Below are 20,999 nucleotides of genomic sequence, written 5' to 3'. Positions count from 1 at the left end.
ACCAATGATGAAATATCAGCTAAGGCTAAGTCTCCACTTTCTTGTTTGATTGTCGGATTTGTTGGTTGGCTCTGCCTTTTTTGGAACAATAAATACATACTCTGTATAGTGCATGCAGGTGGTCCCTCAATCTGTGAAGCTGTGGTTCAGACGTTCGTCGTTTCAGATATGGTTTTGAACTTCTGGGACATCACCAAAGTATCAATATTTGATTCTTTTGGAGGTTCCGTGTGCTTCTTCTCTCCGATTACCTTGCTCCTCTGGTTGATGCTGCTGTAGGCCATAGGGTCAGAATGCCTGGGGCCCAGAAGAAAATGGGCGCGAAACAGGACCCAGTCTGCAAGCCTCATGTTCAGCACTGCTTGAATCTCAGACTCCGAGCTGTGGAGAAGTACTTTGCCAGTGATGTCCTCTTCCATAATACACTGCTTGTACACACTCAGACGTTTGTTGTCCTTAAAAAAATTTTCGAGCTGTTATCGGACAGGGAGGGAAAAAAAAGGTAGAGATAAAGTAGCAATAAGATAGAGATAAAGTAGCAATTAGATAGAGATAAAGTAGCAATAAGATAGAGATAAAGTAGCAATAAGGTAGAGATAAAGTAGCAATAAGATAGAGATAAGGTAGCAATAAGGTAGAGATAAAGCAGCAATAAGATAGACATAAAGTAGCAATAAGATAGAGATAAAGTAGCGATATATGAGACAAAGTATCAATAAGATAGAGATAAAGTATCAATAAGATATAGATAAAGTATCAATAAGGTAGAGATAAAGTAGCAATAACATAGAGGTAAAGTATCAATAAGATAGAGATAAAGTAGCAATAACATCGAGATAAAGTAGCAATAAGATAGAGATAAAGTAGCAATAAGATAGAGATAAAGTAGCAATAAGATAGAGATAAAGTAGCAATAAGATAGAGATAAAGTAGCAATAAGATAGAGATAAAGTAGAAATAAGATAGAGATAAAGTATCAACAAGATAGAGATAAAGTAGAAATAAGATAGAGATAAAGTATCAACAAGATAGAGATAAAGTATCAATAAGATAGAGATAAAGTATCAATAAGATAGAGATAAAGTATCAACAAGATAGAGATAAAGTATCAATAAGATAGAGATAAAGTAGCAATAAGATAGAGATAAAGTAGCAATAAGATGGAGATAAAGTAGCAATAAGATAGAGATAAAGTAGCAATAAGATACAGATAAAGCAGCAATAAGATAGAGATAAGGTAGCAGCAATAAGATAGAGATAAAGTAGCAATAAGATAGAGATAAAGTAACAATAAGATAGAGATAAAGTAGAAATAAGATCCAGATAAAGTAGCAATAAGATAGAGATAAAGTAGCAATAAGATGGAGATAAAGTAACAATAAGATAGAGATAAAGTAGAAATAAGATACAGATAAAGTAGCAATAAGATAGAGATAAAGCAGCAATAAGATGGAGATAAAGTAACAATAAGATAGAGATAAAGTAGAAATAAGATACAGATAAAGTAGCAATAAGATAGAGATAAAGTAGCAATAAGATGGAGATAAAGTAACAATAAGATAGAGATAAAGTAGAAATAAGATACAGATAAAGTAGCAATAAGATAGAGATAAAGTAGCAATAAGATGGAGATGAAGTAACAATAAGGTAGTGATAAAGTAGCAATAAGACAGAGATAAAGTAGCAATAAGATGGAGATAAAGTAGCAATAACATGGAGATAAAGTAACAATAAGATAGAGATAAAGTAGAAATAAGATAGAGATAAAGTAGAAATAAGGTAGTGATAAAGTAACAACAAGATAGAGATAAAGTAGAAATAAGGTAGTGATAAAGTAGCAATAAGGTAGTGATAAAGTAGCAATAAGGTAGCGATTAAGTAGAAATAAGGGAGAGATAAAGTAGCAATAAGGTAGTGATAAAATAGAAATAAGGCAGTGATAAAGTAGCAGTAAGGTAGCGATAAATTAGAAATAAGGTAGTGATAAAGTATCAATAAGATAGCGATAAAGTATCAATAAGATAGAGATAAAGTAGAAATAAGATAGAGATAAAATAGAAATAAGGTAGTGATAAAGTAACAATAAGATAGAGATAAAGTAGAAATAAGGTAGTGATAAAGTAGCAATAAGGTAGTGATAAAATAGAAATAAGGTAGTGATAAAGTAGCAGTAAGGTAGAGATAAATTAGAAATAAGGCAGTGATAAAGTATCAATAAGATATAGATAAAGTATCAATAAGATAGAGATAAAGCAGCAATAATATAGAGATAAAGTAGCAATCAGATAGAGATAAAGTAGCAATAAGATAGACATTAAGTAGCAATAAGGTCGTGATAAAGTAGCAATTAGGTAGAGATAAAGTAGAAATAAGGTAGAGATAAAGTAGCAATAAGATAGAGATAAAGTAGAAATAAGATAGAGATTAAGTAGAAATAAGGTCGTGATAAAGTTGAAATAAGGTCGTGATAAAGTTGAAATAAGGTAGTGATAAAGTAGAAATAAGGTAGTGATAAAGTAGCAATAAGATAGAGATAAAGTATCAATAAGATAGAGATAAAGTAGCAATAAGGTGGAGATAAAGTAGCAATAAGATGGAGATAAAGTATCAATAAGATAGAGATAAAGTAGCAATAAGATAGGGATAAAGTAGCAATAAGGTAGAGATAAAGTAGCAATAAGGTAGTGATAAAGCATCAATAAGGTAGTGATAAAGCAGCAATAAGGTCGTGATGAAATAGCAAAAAGGTAGAGACAAAGTAGCAATAAGATCGAGATAAAGTATCAATAAGATAGAGATAAAGTAGCAATAAGATCGAGATAAAGTAGCAATAAGATAGAGATAAAGTATCAATAAGATCGAGATAAAGTATCAATAAGATAGAGATAAAGTATCAATAAGATAGCGATAAAGTATCAATAAGGTCGTGATAAAGTAGCAATAAGATAGAGATAAAGTAGCAATAAGATAGAGCTAAATTAGCAATAAGATAGAGATAAAGTAGCAATAAGGTAGTGATAAAGTAGTGTTACGGATTCGTCATTTCCGTCATTGTGGTTTTCATCCACTGTAAGCATTTTTGGTTCCATGTACTATTATTGTTATCGTTTGAGTGAAATGGAGATAACTGTTTTCAAAAGGTAAAAAATTAGTGTTTTAAAAGAAACCGGAAACCGGATCGGGAGAAACCGGAATAAGAGGAGGAGGAAGCGAAAAGCGGAGCAAGAGAGGTCGGGAAGAAAAAGCCGAGCTGCTTTGAAGTCTCGATGAGACGCTGGCGAACGTGGGTCACGAGCGAACTTTGGTTTTCCCGGGAAAGGGATTCCTGTGACAGAGTTGTGATCGCTGTGACAGATAAACCTGCGTGACGGGTTTTGCGGTTGATTCCGAAGAGAATCGTTGTTGGAGAGCAGGTACGCCTCCATTACGGGCCCGCCCGCCATTTCGCCTCGCTCCCGCCATTTCGCATCGCTCCAGCCTTTTCACCTCGCTCCAGCCATTTCACCGCACCCAGCCGTTAGCCTGGTTTGCGTGTGTAACGTGGATTTCGAGTGGGAATTTGCGGTCCTCCGTTTGGGAGCCGTTGAATGGTCATACCCGAAGGTGTGATTTCCCAGTCGCCTTTTGGGTGCTCCTTTGCGCCTCTTTTGCAGCGTTGACTGTCAGCCGACCTGGATTCTGGTCTCGATACGACCTTTTTCTTGCGATCACCGGAGCGTGGATCGACTTTGGCTTGGTGCCGGGACAGAGACTTTGGGGAATGTTCTTTTCGCTCACTTGGAGCACAGTGAGTTATTGAGTAAGAAACTGATGGCACCATTATAGGAATTATATGGTATTTTGGTTGTGCAATTGAAAGTATATTGTACTTGTGCTGTTATTCTTGTGTGACATTAATACAATACTTGTTTTTTGGTAACAATCGATTGGTGTGGTTTCACCATTGGTCATTGACACACATAATAACACATCTTTCTGCCGTGACTCCTTTCGGGGCTCGGAGGTACACCGTGACCGGGGTTTGGGGAGGAGCATGTAACAGTAGCAATAAGATAGAGATAAAGTATCAATAAGATAGAGATAAAGTTGTCATGAATCATTAGTTCCATCTGAGTAATGGCCTTCATTACATACATGCACCTCTTATGATGCTATTCCTGTGTCCACCACGCGGGGAAGGATTTATATACTGTCTGTGCGTAAGGGGGTTTCATTCAGCTGTTCTGTGCCTTCAAGTTGGTAAGATTGCTAAAGGACGTGCTTTATATATTTGCTTATATGCCTGTAATGGCGTAATGTTGATGAAGGTGCTCTGGGATGCTTGCTTATTAGCTTTTGTGTTTTCTTTGTAGATGAGTTGCATTCAAGTGAATAAAAGCTCACGTTAGGAGTTTTCCTGGTGAATCGTTTCATTTCACCACAAAAGTATCAATAAGATAGAGATAAAGTATCAATAAGATAGAGATTTTTTTTTTTTTTTTTTTTTTTTTTTTTTTTTTTTTTTTTTTTTTTTTTTTTTTTTTTTTTTTTTTTTTTTTGTATACAATATCGAGGCTCGTGAAAGAGCGAACATTAATCACACAGAAAGACAAACCGACACATAAAACATATAACATAGGGAGCGGTAGACAAGATGGGGAGAGAGGGGGAAGGACACAAACACAACATTTGAGAGCAGGGACCGAGAGACATGGAGACATCGAGAGATCTGAGAGAGGGCGAGGGCTTTGGGGGGGGGGGGGCGTGGGAAGGGGGCAGTGGGAGAGGTATAAAACATATGGACACTGCCAGGACTTCCAGGAAAGAAGTTGGAATTTCAAACAAGGTGGATCTGGGGTGAATTAGCGGGGGTAGAAAAGATCAAGGTTTTGGATGGGGGAAGATAAGAGATGGTGGTGAACAGCTGTTTTAAAGACCTGGAGGGAGGAGTGGGATTGAAGGGAGTGAGGGAGTTTGTTCCAGAGGCGGGAGAAAAGAGGAATGAAAGAGTGAAGGTGAGCGGAGAGCCGAGATTTCGGCAGTTTAACCATCAGAGGGTTGCTGGCAGATCTTGTGCGACCTGTAGGAATATTTGGGGGACAGAGCACAGAGAGAGCTGGGGGTGCAAGGCCGGAGAGGAGTCGGTAGAAGACAGAAAGACCACCTACCTGCCTGCGGTGAGTGAGTGAAAGGCCCTCAGAGATAGCTTCATCGCGGGAGATTCCAATAATTCTGAAAGCTTTGGTTTCAACAGCGTGAAGCCGAGCTAGGTGTGAGGCAGGAGCACCGGCCCATAGTGGAGAACAGTATTCCATTGAGCTGCGGATGAAAGCCTTGTATGTGGTGAGGAGCTCAGGTGTGCCGAGGAAGGACTTCGCACGACGGAGGATGCCCAGTCGGCGACTGGCTTTGGAGGCCAGCTTGGAAATGTGGTTTTCCCAAGAAAGATCATGGCAGATAGTGAGACCCAAAATCTTGAGCGACAGAACTTCTTGGAGAGGATTGTTGAGAAAGTAGATGGGAGGGTTGTCCAGTCGATCTTTTCGGAGAGACATAGTAAGAGTGTGAGATTTGTCACAATTGAAAGACATGTTCCACTTGTTTGACCAGTCTGTGATTTTGTCCAGGTCTTCAGAGAGTGAGGAGGCAGCAGACTGCCGATCTGAGGGAAGAGGAATGGAGCGGCAGAGAGTGGAGTCATCAGCAAAGAGATAGAGAGGATTTTCGAGAGAGTCAGAGAGATCATTGATGAAGACCAGAAAAAGCACGGGGCCCAGAACACTGCCTTGGGGAACTCCAGCCTGAACAGGAAGAGGAGATGAGAGAAACCCATTCAGGGCCACACGTTGACGACGACTAGAGAGGAAGTCCGCCAGCCATGCGTGGAGATTTCCATCTCCACGCATGGCATCAATAAGATAGAGATAAAGTATTAATAAGATAGAGATAAAGTATCAATAAGACAGAGATAATGTAGCAATAAGATAGAGATAAAGTAGCAATAAGATAGAGATAAAGTAGCAATAACATAGAGATAAAGTAGCAATAAGATAGAGATAAAGTATCAATAAGATAGAGATAAAGTATTAATAAGACAGAGATAAAGTATCAATAAGATAGAGATAAAGTGTCAATAAGATAGAGATAAAGTAGCAATAAGATAGAGATAAAGTATCAATAAGACAGAGATAAAGTAGCAATAAGATAGAGATAAAGTAGCAATAAGATAGAGATAAAGTAGCAATAAGATAGAGATAAAGTATCAATAAGATAGAGATAAAGTATCAATAAGATAGAGATAAAGTATCAATAAGATAGAGATAAAGTGTCAATAAGATAGAGATAAAGTAGCAATAAGATAGAGATAAAGTAGCAATAAGATAGAGATAAAGTCGCAATAAGATAGAGATAAAGTAGCAATAAGATAGAGATAAAGTAGCAATAAGATAGAGATAAAGTATCAATAAGATAGAGATAAAGTATCAATAAGGTAGAGATAAAGTAGCAATAAGATAGAGATAAAGTATCAATAAGATAGAGATAAAGTAGCAATAAGATAGAGATAAAGTAGCAATAAGATAAAGATAAAGTAGCAATAACATAGAGATAAAGTATCAATAAGATAGAGATAAAGTAGCAATAAGATAGAGATAAAGTAGCAATAAGATAGAGATAAAGCATCAATAAGGTAGTGATAAAGTAGCAAAATGGTAGAGATAAAGTAGCAATAAGATAAAGATAAAGTATCAATAAGATAGAGATAAAGTGTCAATAAGATAGAGATAAAGTAGCAATAAGATAGAGATAAAGTATCAATAAGATAGAGATAAAGGAGCAATAAGATAGAGATAAAGTAGCAATCAGAAGTGATAAAGTAGCAAGAAGCTTTTTTTTGTTTGTTTGTTTTTTGTATACAAGATCGAGGCTCGTGAAAGAGCGAACATTAATCACACAGAAAGACAAACAGACAAACCGACACATAAAACATCGGGAGCGGTAGACAAGATGGGGAGAGAGGGGGAAGGACACAAACACAACATTTGAGAGCAGGGACCGAGAGACATGGAGACATCGAGAGATCTGTGGGAGGGAGAGGGCTTTGGGGGGGGGGGGGGGCGGTGGGAGAGGTATAAAACATATGGACACTGCCAGGACTTCCAGGAAAGAAGTTGGAATTTCAAACAAGGTGGATCTGGGGTGAATTAGTGGGGGTAGAAAAGATCAAGGTTTTGGATGGGGGAAGATAAGAGATGGTGGTGAACAGCTGTTTTAAAGACCTGGAGGGAGGAGTGGGATTGAAGGGAGTGTGGGAGTTTGTTCCAGAGGCGGGAGAAAAGAGGAATGAAAGAGTGAAGGTGAGCAGAGAGCCGAGATTTCGGCAGTGTAACCATCAGAGGGTTGCTGGCAGATCTTGTGCGACCTGTAGGAATATTTGGGGGACAGAGCACAGAGAGAGCTGGGGGAGCAAGGCCGGAGAGGATTCGGTAGAAGACAGAAAGACCACCTACCTGCCTGCGGTGAGTGAGTGAAAGGCCCTCAGAGGCCCTCAGTGAGTGAAAGGCCCACTTCATCGCGGGAGATTCCAATGATTCTGAAAGCTTTGGATTCAACAGCATGAAGCCGAGCTAGGTGTGAGGCAGGAGCACCGGCCCATAGGGGAGAACAGTATTCCATTGAGCTGCGGATGAAAGCCTTGTATGTGGTGAGGAGCTCAGGTGTGCCTAGGAAGGACTTCGCACGACGGAGGATGCCCAGTCGGCGACTGGCTTTGGAGGCCAGCTTGGAAATGTGGTTTTCCCAAGAAAGATCATGGCAGATAGTGAGACCCAAAATATTGAGCGACAGAACTTCTTGGAGAGGATTGTTGAGAAAGTAGATGGGAGGGTTGTCCAGTCGATCTTTTCGGAGAGACATAGTAAGAGTGTGAGATTTGTCAGGATTGAAAGACATGTTCCACTTGTTTGACCAGTCTGTGATTTTGTCCAGGTCTTCAGAGAGTGAGGAGGCTGCAGACTGCCGATCTGAGGGAAGAGGAATGGAGCGGCAGAGAGTGGAGTCATCAGCAATCAGCATCAGCATATCGAGATAAAGTATCAATAAGATAGAGATAAAGTGTCAATAAGATCGAGATAAAGTATCAATAAGATAGAGATAAAGTATCAATTAGAGATAAAGTGTCAATAAGATAGAGATAAAGTATCAATAAGATAGAGATAAAGTATCAATAAGATAGAGATAAAGTATCAATAAGATAGAGATAAAGTAGCAATAAGATAGAGATAAAGTAGCAATAAGATAGAGATAAAGTAGCAATAAGATAGAGATAAAGTAGCAATAAGATAGAGATAAAGTAGCAATAAGATAGAGATAAAGTAGCAATAAGATAGAGATAAAGTATCAATAAGATAGAGATAAAGTATCAATAAGATAGAGATAAAGTAGCAATAAGATAGAGATAAAGTAGCAATAAGATAGAGATAAAGTAGCAATAAGATAGAGATAAAGTAGCAATAAGATAGAGATAAAGTAGCAATAAGATAGAAGAGATAAAGTAGCAATAAGATAGAGATAAAGTATCAATAAGATAGAGATAAAGTAGCAATAAGATAGCGATAAAGTATCAATAAGATAGAGATAAAGTAGCAATAAGATAGAGATAAAGTATCAATAAGATAGAGATAAAGTAGCAATAAGATAGAGATAAAGTAGCAATAAGATAGAGATAAAGTATCAATAAGATAGAGATAAAGTATCAATAAGATAGAGATAAAGTATCAATAAGATAGAGATAAAGTAGCAATAAGATAGAGATAAAGTAGCAATAAGATAGAGATAAAGTATCAATAAGATAGAGATAAAGTAGCAATAAGATAGAGATAAAGTATCAATAAGATAGAGATAAAGTATCAATAAGATAGAGATAAAGTAGCAATAAGATAGAGATAAAGTATCAATAAGATAGAGATAAAGTAGCAATAAGATAGAGATAAAGTAGCAATAAGATAGAGATAAAGTCACAATAAGATAGAGATAAAGTAGCAATAAGATAGAGATAAAGTAGCAATAAGATAGAGATAAAGTATCAATAAGATAGAGATAAAGTATCAATAAGATAGAGATAAAGTAGCAATAAGATAGAGATAAAGTAGCAATAAGATAGAGATAAAGTAGCAATAAGATAGAGATAAAGTAGCAATAAGATAGAGATAAAGTATCAATAAGATAGAGATAAAGTAGCAATAAGATAGAGATAAAGTAGCAATAAGATAGAGATAAAGTATCAATAAGATAGAGATAAAGTATCAATAAGATAGAGATAAAGTATCAATAAGATAGAGATAAAGTAGCAATAAGATAGAGATAAAGTATCAATAAGATAGAGATAAAGTAGCAATAAGATAGAGATAAAGTAGCAATAAGATAGAGATAAAGTCACAATAAGATAGAGATAAAGTAGCAATAAGATACAGATAAAGTAGCAATAAGATAGAGATAAAGTAGCAATAAGATAGAGATAAAGTATCAATAAGATAGAGATAAAGTAGCAATAAGATAGAGATAAAGTAGCAATAAGATAGAGATAAAGTAGCAATAAGATAGAGATAAAGTAGCAATAAGATAGAGATAAAGTAGCAATAAGATAGAGATAAAGTAGCAATAAGATAGAGATAAAGTAGCAATAAGATAGAGATAAAGTAGCAATAAGATAGAGATAAAGTAGCAATAAGATAGAGATAAAGTAGCAATAAGATAGAGAAAAAGTAGCAATAAGATAGAGATAAAGTAGCAATAAGATAGAGATAAAGTAGCAATAAGATAGAGATAAAGTAGCAATAAGATAGAGATAAAGTCACAATAAGATAGAGATAAAGTAGCAATAAGATAGAGATAAAGTAGCAATAAGATAGAGATAAAGTAGCAATAAGATAGAGATAAAGTATCAATAAGATAGAGATAAAGTAGCAATAAGATAGAGATAAAGTAGCAATAAGATAGAGATAAAGTAGCAATAAGATAGAGATAAAGTAGCAATAAGATAGAGATAAAGTAGCAATAAGATAGAGATAAAGTAGCAATAAGATAGAGATAAAGTAGCAATAAGATAGAGATAAAGTAGCAATAAGATAGAGATAAAGTAGCAATAAGATAGAGATAAAGTAGCAATAAGATAGAGATAAAGTATCAATAAGATAGAGATAAAGTATCAATAAGATAGAGATAAAGTATCAATAAGATAGAGATAAAGTAGCAATAAGATAGAGATAAAGTAGCAATAAGATAGAGATAAAGTAGCAATAAGATAGAGATAAAGTAGCAATAAGATAGAGATAAAGTAGCAATAAGATAGAGATAAAGTAGCAATAAGATAGAGATAAAGTAGCAATAAGATAGAGATAAAGTAGCAATAAGATAGAGATAAAGTAGCAATAAGATAGAGATAAAGTAGCAATAAGATAGAGATAAAGTAGCAATAAGATAGAGATAAAGTAGCAATAAGATAGAGATAAAGTAGCAATAAGATCGAGATAAAGTAGCAATAAGATAGAGCTAAATTAGCAATAAGATAGAGATAAAGTAGCAATAAGGTAGTGATAAAGTAGTGTTACGGATTCGTCATTTCCGTCATTGTGGTTTTCATCCACTGTAAGCATTTTTGGTTCCATGTACTATTATTGTTATCGTTTGAGTGAAATGGAGATAACTGTTTTCAAAAGGTAAAAAATTAGTGTTTTAAAAGAAACCGGAAACCGGATCGGGAGAAACCGGAATAAGAGGAGGAGGAAGCGAAAAGCGGAGCAAGAGAGGTCGGGAAGAAAAAGCCGAGCTGCTTTGAAGTCTCGATGAGACGCTGGCGAACGTGGGTCACGAGCGAACTTTGGTTTTCCCGGGAAAGGGATTCCTGTGACAGAGTTGTGATCGCTGTGACAGATAAACCTGCGTGACGGGTTTTGCGGTTGATTCCGAAGAGAATCGTTGTTGGAGAGCAGGTACGCCTCCATTACGGGCCCGCCCGCCATTTCGCCTCGCTCCCCGCCATTTCGCATCGCTCCAGCCTTTTCACCTCGCTCCAGCCATTTCACCGCACCCAGCCGTTAGCCTGGTTTGCGTGTGTAACGTGGATTTCGAGTGGGAATTTGCGGTCCTCCGTTTGGGAGCCGTTGAATGGTCATACCCGAAGGTGTGATTTCCCAGTCGCCTTTTGGGTGCTCCTTTGCGCCTCTTTTGCAGCGTTGACTGTCAGCCGACCTGGATTCTGGTCTCGATACGACCTTTTTCTTGCGATCACCGGAGCGTGGATCGACTTTGGCTTGGTGCCGGGACAGAGACTTTGGGGAATGTTCTTTTCGCTCACTTGGAGCACAGTGAGTTATTGAGTAAGAAACTGATGGCACCATTATAGGAATTATATGGTATTTTGGTTGTGCAATTGAAAGTATATTGTACTTGTGCTGTTATTCTTGTGTGACATTAATACAATACTTGTTTTTTGGTAACAATCGATTGGTGTGGTTTCACCATTGGTCATTGACACACATAATAACACATCTTTCTGCCGTGACTCCTTTCGGGGCTCGGAGGTACACCGTGACCGGGGTTTGGGGAGGAGCATGTAACAGTAGCAATAAGATAGAGATAAAGTATCAATAAGATAGAGATAAAGTTGTCATGAATCATTAGTTCCATCTGAGTAATGGCCTTCATTACATACATGCACCTCTTATGATGCTATTCCTGTGTCCACCACGCGGGGAAGGATTTATATACTGTCTGTGCGTAAGGGGGTTTCATTCAGCTGTTCTGTGCCTTCAAGTTGGTAAGATTGCTAAAGGACGTGCTTTATATATTTGCTTATATGCCTGTAATGGCGTAATGTTGATGAAGGTGCTCTGGGATGCTTGCTTATTAGCTTTTGTGTTTTCTTTGTAGATGAGTTGCATTCAAGTGAATAAAAGCTCACGTTAGGAGTTTTCCTGGTGAATCGTTTCATTTCACCACAAAAGTATCAATAAGATAGAGATAAAGTATCAATAAGATAGAGATAAAGTATTAATAAGATAGAGATAAAGTATCAATAAGACAGAGATAATGTAGCAATAAGATAGAGATAAAGTAGCAATAAGATAGAGATAAAGTAGCAATAAGATAGAGATAAAGTAGCAATAAGATAGAGATAAAGTAGCAATAAGATAGAGATAAAGTAGCAATAAGATAGAGATAAAGTAGCAATAAGATAGAGATAAAGTAGCAATAAGATAGAGATAAAGTAGCAATAAGATAGAGATAAAGTAGCAATAAGATAGAGATAAAGTAGCAATAAGATAGAGATAAAGTAGCAATAAGATAGAGATAAAGTAGCAATAAGATAGAGATAAAGTAGCAATAAGATAGAGATAAAGTAGCAATAAGATAGAGATAAAGTAGCAATAAGATAGAGATAAAGTAGCAATAAGATAGAGATAAAGTAGCAATAAGATCGAGATAAAGTATCAATAAGATAGAGATAAAGTAGCAATAAGATAGAGATAAAGTAGCAATAAGGTAGAGATAAAGTAGCAATCAGATAGAGATAAAGTAGCAATAAGATAGAGATAAAGTATCAATAAGATAGAGATAAAGTATCAATAAGATCGAGATAAAGTATCAATAAGATAGAGATAAAGTAGCAATAAGATAGAGATAAAGTAGCAATAAGATAGAGATAAAGTAGCAATAAGATAGAGATAAAGTAGCAATAAGATAGAGATAAAGTATCAATAAGATAGAGATAAAGTATCAATAAGATAGAGATAAAGTAGCAATAAGATAGAGATAAAGTATCAATAAGATAGAGATAAAGTAGCAATAAGATAGAGATAAAGTAGCAATAAGATAGAGATAAAGTCACAATAAGATAGAGATAAAGTAGCAATAAGATAGAGATAAAGTAGCAATAAGATAGAGATAAAGTATCAATAAGATAGAGATAAAGTATCAATAAGATAGAGATAAAGTAGCAATAAGATAGAGATAAAGTAGCAATAAGATAGAGATAAAGTAGCAATAAGATAGAGATAAAGTAGCAATAAGATAGAGATAAAGTATCAATAAGATAGAGATAAAGTAGCAATAAGATAGAGATAAAGTAGCAATAAGATAGAGATAAAGTATCAATAAGATAGAGATAAAGTATCAATAAGATAGAGATAAAGTATCAATAAGATAGAGATAAAGTAGCAATAAGATAGAGATAAAGTATCAATAAGATAGAGATAAAGTAGCAATAAGATAGAGATAAAGTAGCAATAAGATAGAGATAAAGTCACAATAAGATAGAGATAAAGTAGCAATAAGATAGAGATAAAGTAGCAATAAGATAGAGATAAAGTAGCAATAAGATAGAGATAAAGTATCAATAAGATAGAGATAAAGTAGCAATAAGATAGAGATAAAGTAGCAATAAGATAGAGATAAAGTAGCAATAAGATAGAGATAAAGTAGCAATAAGATAGAGATAAAGTAGCAATAAGATAGAGATAAAGTAGCAATAAGATAGAGATAAAGTAGCAATAAGATAGAGATAAAGTAGCAATAAGATAGAGATAAAGTAGCAATAAGATAGAGATAAAGTAGCAATAAGATAGAGATAAAGTAGCAATAAGATAGAGATAAAGTAGCAATAAGATAGAGATAAAGTAGCAATAAGATAGAGATAAAGTAGCAATAAGATAGAGATAAAGTAGCAATAAGATAGAGATAAAGTAGCAATAAGATAGAGATAAAGTAGCAATAAGATAGAGATAAAGTAGCAATAAGATAGAGATAAAGTAGCAATAAGATAGAGATAAAGTAGCAATAAGATAGAGATAAAGTAGCAATAAGATAGAGATAAAGTAGCAATAAGATAGAGATAAAGTAGCAATAAGATAGAGATAAAGTAGCAATAAGATAGAGATAAAGTAGCAATAAGATCGAGATAAAGTATCAATAAGATAGAGATAAAGTAGCAATAAGATAGAGATAAAGTAGCAATAAGGTAGAGATAAAGTAGCAATAAGATAGAGATAAAGTAGCAATAAGATAGAGATAAAGTAGCAATAAGATCGAGATAAAGTAGCAATAAGATAGAGATAAAGTAGCAATAAGATAGAGATAAAGTAGCAATAAGATAGAGATAAAGTAGCAATAAGATAGAGATAAAGTAGCAATAAGATAGAGATAAAGTAGCAATAAGATAGAGATAAAGTAGCAATAAGATCGAGATAAAGTATCAATAAGATAGAGATAAAGTAGCAATAAGATCGAGATAAAGTAGCAATAAGATAGAGATAAAGTATCAATAAGATAGAGATAAAGTAGCAATAAGATCGAGATAAAGTATCAATAAGATAGAGATAAAGTAGCAATAAGATAGAGATAAAGTATCAATAAGGTAGAGATAAAGTAGCAATAAGATAGAGATAAAGTATCAATAAGATAGAGATAAAGTAGCAATAAGATCGAGATAAAGTATCAATAAGATAGAGATAAAGTAGCAATAAGATAGAGATAAAGTAGCAATAAGATAGAGATAAAGTAGCAATAAGATAGAGATAAAGTAGCAATAAGATAGAGATAAAGTATCAATAAGATAGAGATAAAGTATCAATAAGATAGAGATAAAGTAGCAATAAGATAGAGATAAAGTAGCAATAAGATAGAGAAAAAGTAGCAATAAGATAGAGATAAAGTAGCAATAAGATAGAGATAAAGTAGCAATAAGATAGAGATAAAGTAGCAATAAGATAGAGATAAAGTAGCAATAAGATAGAGATAAAGTAGCAATAAGATAGAGATAAAGTAGCAATAAGATAGAGATAAAGTAGCAATAAGATAGAGATAAAGTAGCAATAAGATAGAGATAAAGCAGCAATAAGATAGAGATAAAGTAGCAATAAGATAGAGATAAAGTAGCAATAAGATAGAGATAAAGTAGCAATAAGATAGAGATAAAGTAGCAATAAGATAGAGATAAAGTAGCAATAAGATAGAGATAAAGTAGCAATAAGATCGAGATAAAGTATCAATAAGATAGAGATAAAGTAGCAATAAGATAGAGATAAAGTAGCAATAAGATAGAGATAAAGTAGCAATAAGATAGAGATAAAGTAGCAATAAGATAGAGATAAAGTAGCAATAAGATAGAGATAAAGTATCAATAAGATAGAGATAAAGTAGCAATAAGATAGAGATAAAGTATCAATAAGATAGAGATAAAGTAGCAATAAGATAGAGATAAAGTATCAATAAGATAGAGATAAAGTATCAATAAGATAGAGATAAAGTAGCAATAAGATAGAGATAAAGTAGCAATAAGATAGAGATAAAGTATCAATAAGATAGAGATAAAGTATCAATAAGATCGAGATAAAGTATCAATAAGATAGAGATAAAGTAGCAATAAGATAGAGATAAAGTAGCAATAAGATAGAGATAAAGTAGCAATAAGATAGAGATAAAGTAGCAATAAGATAGAGATAAAGTATCAATAAGATAGAGATAAAGTATCAATAAGATAGAGATAAAGTAGCAATAAGATAGAGATAAAGTATCAATAAGATAGAGATAAAGTAGCAATAAGATAGAGATAAAGTAGCAATAAGATAGAGATAAAGTCACAATAAGATAGAGATAAAGTAGCAATAAGATAGAGATAAAGTAGCAATAAGATAGAGATAAAGTATCAATAAGATAGAGATAAAGTATCAATAAGATAGAGATAAAGTAGCAATAAGATAGAGATAAAGTAGCAATAAGATAGAGATAAAGTAGCAATAAGATAGAGATAAAGTAGCAATAAGATAGAGATAAAGTATCAATAAGATAGAGATAAAGTAGCAATAAGATAGAGATAAAGTAGCAATAAGATAGAGATAAAGTATCAATAAGATAGAGATAAAGTATCAATAAGATAGAGATAAAGTATCAATAAGATAGAGATAAAGTAGCAATAAGATAGAGATAAAGTAGCAATAAGATAGAGATAAAGTAGCAATAAGATAGAGATAAAGTCACAATAAGATAGAGATAAAGTAGCAATAAGATAGAGATAAAGTAGCAATAAGATAGAGATAAAGTAGCAATAAGATAGAGATAAAGTATCAATAAGATAGAGATAAAGTAGCAATAAGATAGAGATAAAGTAGCAATAAGATAGAGATAAAGTAGCAATAAGATAGAGATAAAGTAGCAATAAGATAGAGATAAAGTAGCAATAAGATAGAGATAAAGTAGCAATAAGATAGAGATAAAGTAGCAATAAGATAGAGATAAAGTAGCAATAAGATAGAGATAAAGTAGCAATAAGATAGAGATAAAGTAGCAATAAGATAGAGATAAAGTAGCAATAAGATAGAGATAAAGTAGCAATAAGATAGAGATAAAGTAGCAATAAGATAGAGATAAAGTAGCAATAAGATAGAGATAAAGTAGCAATAAGATAGAGATAAAGTAGCAATAAGATAGAGATAAAGTAGCAATAAGATAGAGATAAAGTAGCAATAAGATAGAGATAAAGTAGCAATAAGATAGAGATAAAGTAGCAATAAGATAGAGATAAAGTAGCAATAAGATAGAGATAAAGTAGCAATAAGATAGAGATAAAGTAGCAATAAGATAGAGATAAAGTAGCAATAAGATAGAGATAAAGTAGCAATAAGATCGAGATAAAGTATCAATAAGATAGAGATAAAGTAGCAATAAGATAGAGATAAAGTAGCAATAAGGTAGAGATAAAGTAGCAATAAGATAGAGATAAAGTAGCAATAAGATAGAGATAAAGTAGCAATAAGATCGAGATAAAGTAGCAATAAGATAGAGATAAAGTAGCAATAAGATAGAGATAAAGTAGCAATAAGATAGAGATAAAGTAGCAATAAGATAGAGATAAAGTAGCAATAAGATAGAGATAAAGTAGCAATAAGATCGAGATAAAGTATCAATAAGATAGAGATAAAGTAGCAATAAGATCGAGATAAAGTAGCAATAAGATAGAGATAAAGTATCAATAAGATAGAGATAAAGTAGCAATAAGATCGAGATAAAGTATCAATAAGATAGAGATAAAGTAGCAATAAGATAGAGATAAAGTATCAATAAGGTAGAGATAAAGTAGCAATAAGATAGAGATAAAGTATCAATAAGATAGAGATAAAGTAGCAATAAGATCGAGATAAAGTATCAATAAGATAGAGATAAAGTAGCAATAAGATAGAGATAAAGTATCAATAAGGTAGAGATAAAGTATCAATAAGGTAGAGATAAAGTAGCAATAAGATAGAGATAAAGTATCAATAAGATAGAGATAAAGTAGCAATAAGATCGAGATAAAGTATCAATAAGGTAGTGATAAAGTAGCAAAATGGTGGAGATAAAGTCGCAATAAGGCTCATTGTAACGAACTCCGCATGGGGAATAAGTGTTATTAACGATAACATCATTGGTTCCTGAATTATGACGTAATTCGACGAGTGCAATGCTTCGTCCGATGAGAGTGACATTTTTTAACGTGATCTTCACGACAATTATATTGGAGAATGTAAATTTATGATGCCATTAGTCACCTGGTCTGACAGCCAAATTTAATCAACGGAAAAAAAATAACCCTAAAAAAAACACAAGAGTTGGCTCGCACCAAGTTGACTGCGTGGGGTAAGTGTTCTGTGAATACCATCGAGTTGATAAATAAAGCAAAGTGACATTTCAAAAGCTAAATATTATTTATCAGATCATTATCAAATATTTCCACTTCGTATCATCACATGCAAAACAACAATGGAAATCATTGTAGACGACACATTCCCCAACTGCAGATATTTACATATATGAATGGTAAGACCACCTGACTGTGTATAGTAAGAACAAGACACAATGGTGGCCCATCACAGCCATTGCTGCCCCAATTTGTGACAAACAAGGGTCGTCTGCCACACAAACGCATTGCATATTGCCTTCGCACATCTCCATTAAGGGGACAGTTTTGCGATTGGGAATACATTACCCATAAGGTTTGATTCCCGATCCGGCTATAATCGATCATCCCGGTTTTTCACAGGCACGGTGATTCGTCAATGTGTGCCATCCCACGGATGGACGTTAAACAAGCGTTCCATCTCCCAGCATTAGTCGGAAGACATTAAAGATCCCATGGTGTCCTTCATGACGAGGAGGTGAGCTATCGCCTGCACTGTAACAAATTCCTCATTCCTGTCCCAACTCCTGCTGGGAAGTCAATGGCAAAGTACCCAGTAGAACACTTCCTCAGGAAGCTGATTTGGCAGTATCAATGCTCTGTGAAGAGTATTCAAACCTTTTATACCCAAATCACACCCAATAAAGGGTTTTAAAACGTCTCAAAAAGGGTATCAAAGTCGATGGGGGTCCAAAGTGACAAAAGGGTATTAAAAGGTTTGAAATGTGTGAATGTCTCAAGGTATTAAAAGGGTCTGCAGGGTTGAAAGGGATTTAAAGGTTCTAAGTATCTGAAGATGTCTAAGGGGTCTGTCTGAAGGGTATAAAGCAATCTCGAGGGTCGAAAAGGTATGTTGCAATAGTACGTAATTCATGGATGTAGTTAATGGAGACATAGTCACGGTCCAATAACACGTAATTAATAGACGTCGTCATGCTCCAATAATACGTAATTAATAGATGTACATATCGTTCAACTCAGGTTTAAGCAATACGTAATTAATAGACGTAGTCACATTTCATTAGTATGTAATTAATAGACGAACTCGCATCGCATTAGTACGTGATTAAAGAACATAATGACGTTCCAATTGTACTTAATTAATAGAAGTACTGCACTGACGTTCCAATAGTACCTAATTAATAGACATACTCACGTACCATTATTTTGATATACCATTATCGTTATCTTTATTATCATCATTTTCAATATTGTCATTATTATCATCATCATCATTATGGATAATTATCATCATTTTTATTATCATTATGTATCATCATTATTATGTATGTCATAGTTTACAACTTTACATAGTTTATTAATAAGTAACTAACAGGAGTACCCTGCATTGCCCAGCACCTCCTTCTGATCCTGTTGGCATTTTGAAGAAATCAATGGGTTTTTTTTTTCTATTTTTTGTAGGTGCCTAAAACACTTTCCTACCTACACCCAATAAGGAAAATTTATATTTAATATGATATTGCACACACACACTAATTGGGAATAATTGAATATTCATATACAGTGCATTCAGAAAGTATTCAGACTCCTTCACTTTTTTCACATTTTGTTATGTTGCAGCCTTATGCTGAAATCGTTTAAATTCATTTTTTCCCTCATCAATCTACACTCAATACCCCATAATGACAAAGAGAAAACAGGATTTTAGAAAGTTTTGCAAATTTATTAAAAAGAAAAAAGGGAAATATCACATTGACATAAGTATTAATACCCTTTGCTATGACACTTTAAATTTAGCTCAGGTGCCTCCCATTTCTCTTGATCATCTTTGAGATGTTTCTACACCTTGATTGGAGTCCACTTGTGGTAAATTCAATTGATTGGACATGATTTGGAAAGGCACACACCTGTCTGTATAAGGACTCACAAATGACAATGCATTTCAGAGCAAAAACCAAGCCATGAGATAGAAGGAACTGCCTACAGAGCTCAGAGACAGGATTGTGTCGAGGCACAGATCTGGGAAACCTACAAAATAATTCTGCTGCATTGAAGGTTCCCAAGAGCACAGTGGCCTCCATAATTCTTAAATGGAAGAAGTTTGGAACAACCAGGACTCTTCCTAGAGCTGGCCGCCCGGCCAAACTGAGCAATCGGGGGAGAAGGGCCTTGGTAAGAGAGGTGACCAGGAACCCGATGGTCACTCTGGCTGAGCTCCAGAGATCCTGTGTGGAGATGGGAGAAACTTCCAGAAGGACAACCATCACTGCAACACTCCACCGATCTGGGCTTTATGGCAGAGTGTCCAGACGGAAGCCAAACAGTTCAATCTTAGTTTCATCAGACCACAGAATCTTGTTTCTCACAGACTGAGAGTCCTTTAGGTGCTTTTTTGCAAACTCCAAGCGGGCTTTCATGTGTCTTTCTCTGAGGAGAGGCCTCCGTCTGGCCACTCTGCCATAAAGCCCAGATCGGTGGAGTGTTGCAGTGATGGTTGTCCTTCTGGAAGTTTCTCCCATCTCCACACAGGATCTCTGGAGCTCAGCCAGAGTGACCATCGGGTTCCTGGTCACCTCTCTTACCAAGGCCCTTCTCCCCCGATTGCTCAGTTTGGCCGGGCGGCCAGCTCTAGGAAGAGTCCTGGTTGTTCCAAACTTCTTCCATTTAAGAATTATGGAGGCCACTGTGCTCTTGGGAACCTTCAATGCAGCAGAAATTTTTTGTGGGCTTCCCCAGATCTGTGCCTCGACACAATCCTGTCTCTGAGCTCTGTAGACAGTTCCTTCGACCTCATGGCTTGGTTTTTGCTCTGATATGCATTGTCAGTTGTGAGACCTTATACAGACAGGTGTGTGCCTTTCCAAATCATGTCCAATCAATTGTATTTACCACAGGTGGACTCCAATCAAGGAGGAGAAACATCTCAAAGATGATCGAGAGAAATGGGAGGCACCTGAGCTCAATTTCAAGTGTCATAGCAAAGGGTATGAATACATATGTCAATGTGATATTTCAGTTTTTTTTTTTTAAATAAATTTCCAAAACTTTCTAAAATCCTGTTTTCTCTTTGTCATTACCATTCCATTACCATTGTCATTTGTATTGAGTGTAGATTGATGAGGGAAAAAATGAATTTAATCGATTTCAGCACAAGGCTGCAACATAACAAAATGTGAAAAAAGTGAAGGGGTCTGAATACTTTCTGGATGCACTGTAGCTACAAAGGCTCAGGCACTACTATAAAGCAAAAAAAATTTAAACTCCAAAAAAAACGAACGATATATGTATATATATATGTATATATATATATATATATGTATATATATATATACATATATATATATATATGCAT

At 34.8% G+C, this 20,999-nt stretch overlaps 1 protein-coding gene across 1 annotated transcript in view; it reads right to left on the bottom strand.

Annotated features, from left to right (window-relative positions):
- The window catches only part of LOC137436385 (NTPase KAP family P-loop domain-containing protein 1-like), an 87,086-nt gene continuing 66,087 nt past the window's right edge, over window positions 1-20,999 (bottom strand). The window contains exon 5 of the mRNA XM_068130113.2: window positions 1-473. Within this exon, the coding sequence (XP_067986214.2) occupies window positions 147-473 (327 nt within the window). The 3' untranslated portion in view covers window positions 1-146. The remainder of the gene's footprint in view (window positions 474-20,999) is intronic.

This window comes from Myxine glutinosa, chromosome 1, assembly GCF_964187855.1.
Source record: "Myxine glutinosa chromosome 1, kmMyxGlut1.1, whole genome shotgun sequence".
Classification (NCBI taxonomy): domain Eukaryota; kingdom Metazoa; phylum Chordata; class Myxini; order Myxiniformes; family Myxinidae; genus Myxine; species Myxine glutinosa.
The sequence above is the reverse complement of the archived record's forward strand: the minus strand, read 5'-3'. Positions and strand labels throughout refer to the sequence as shown.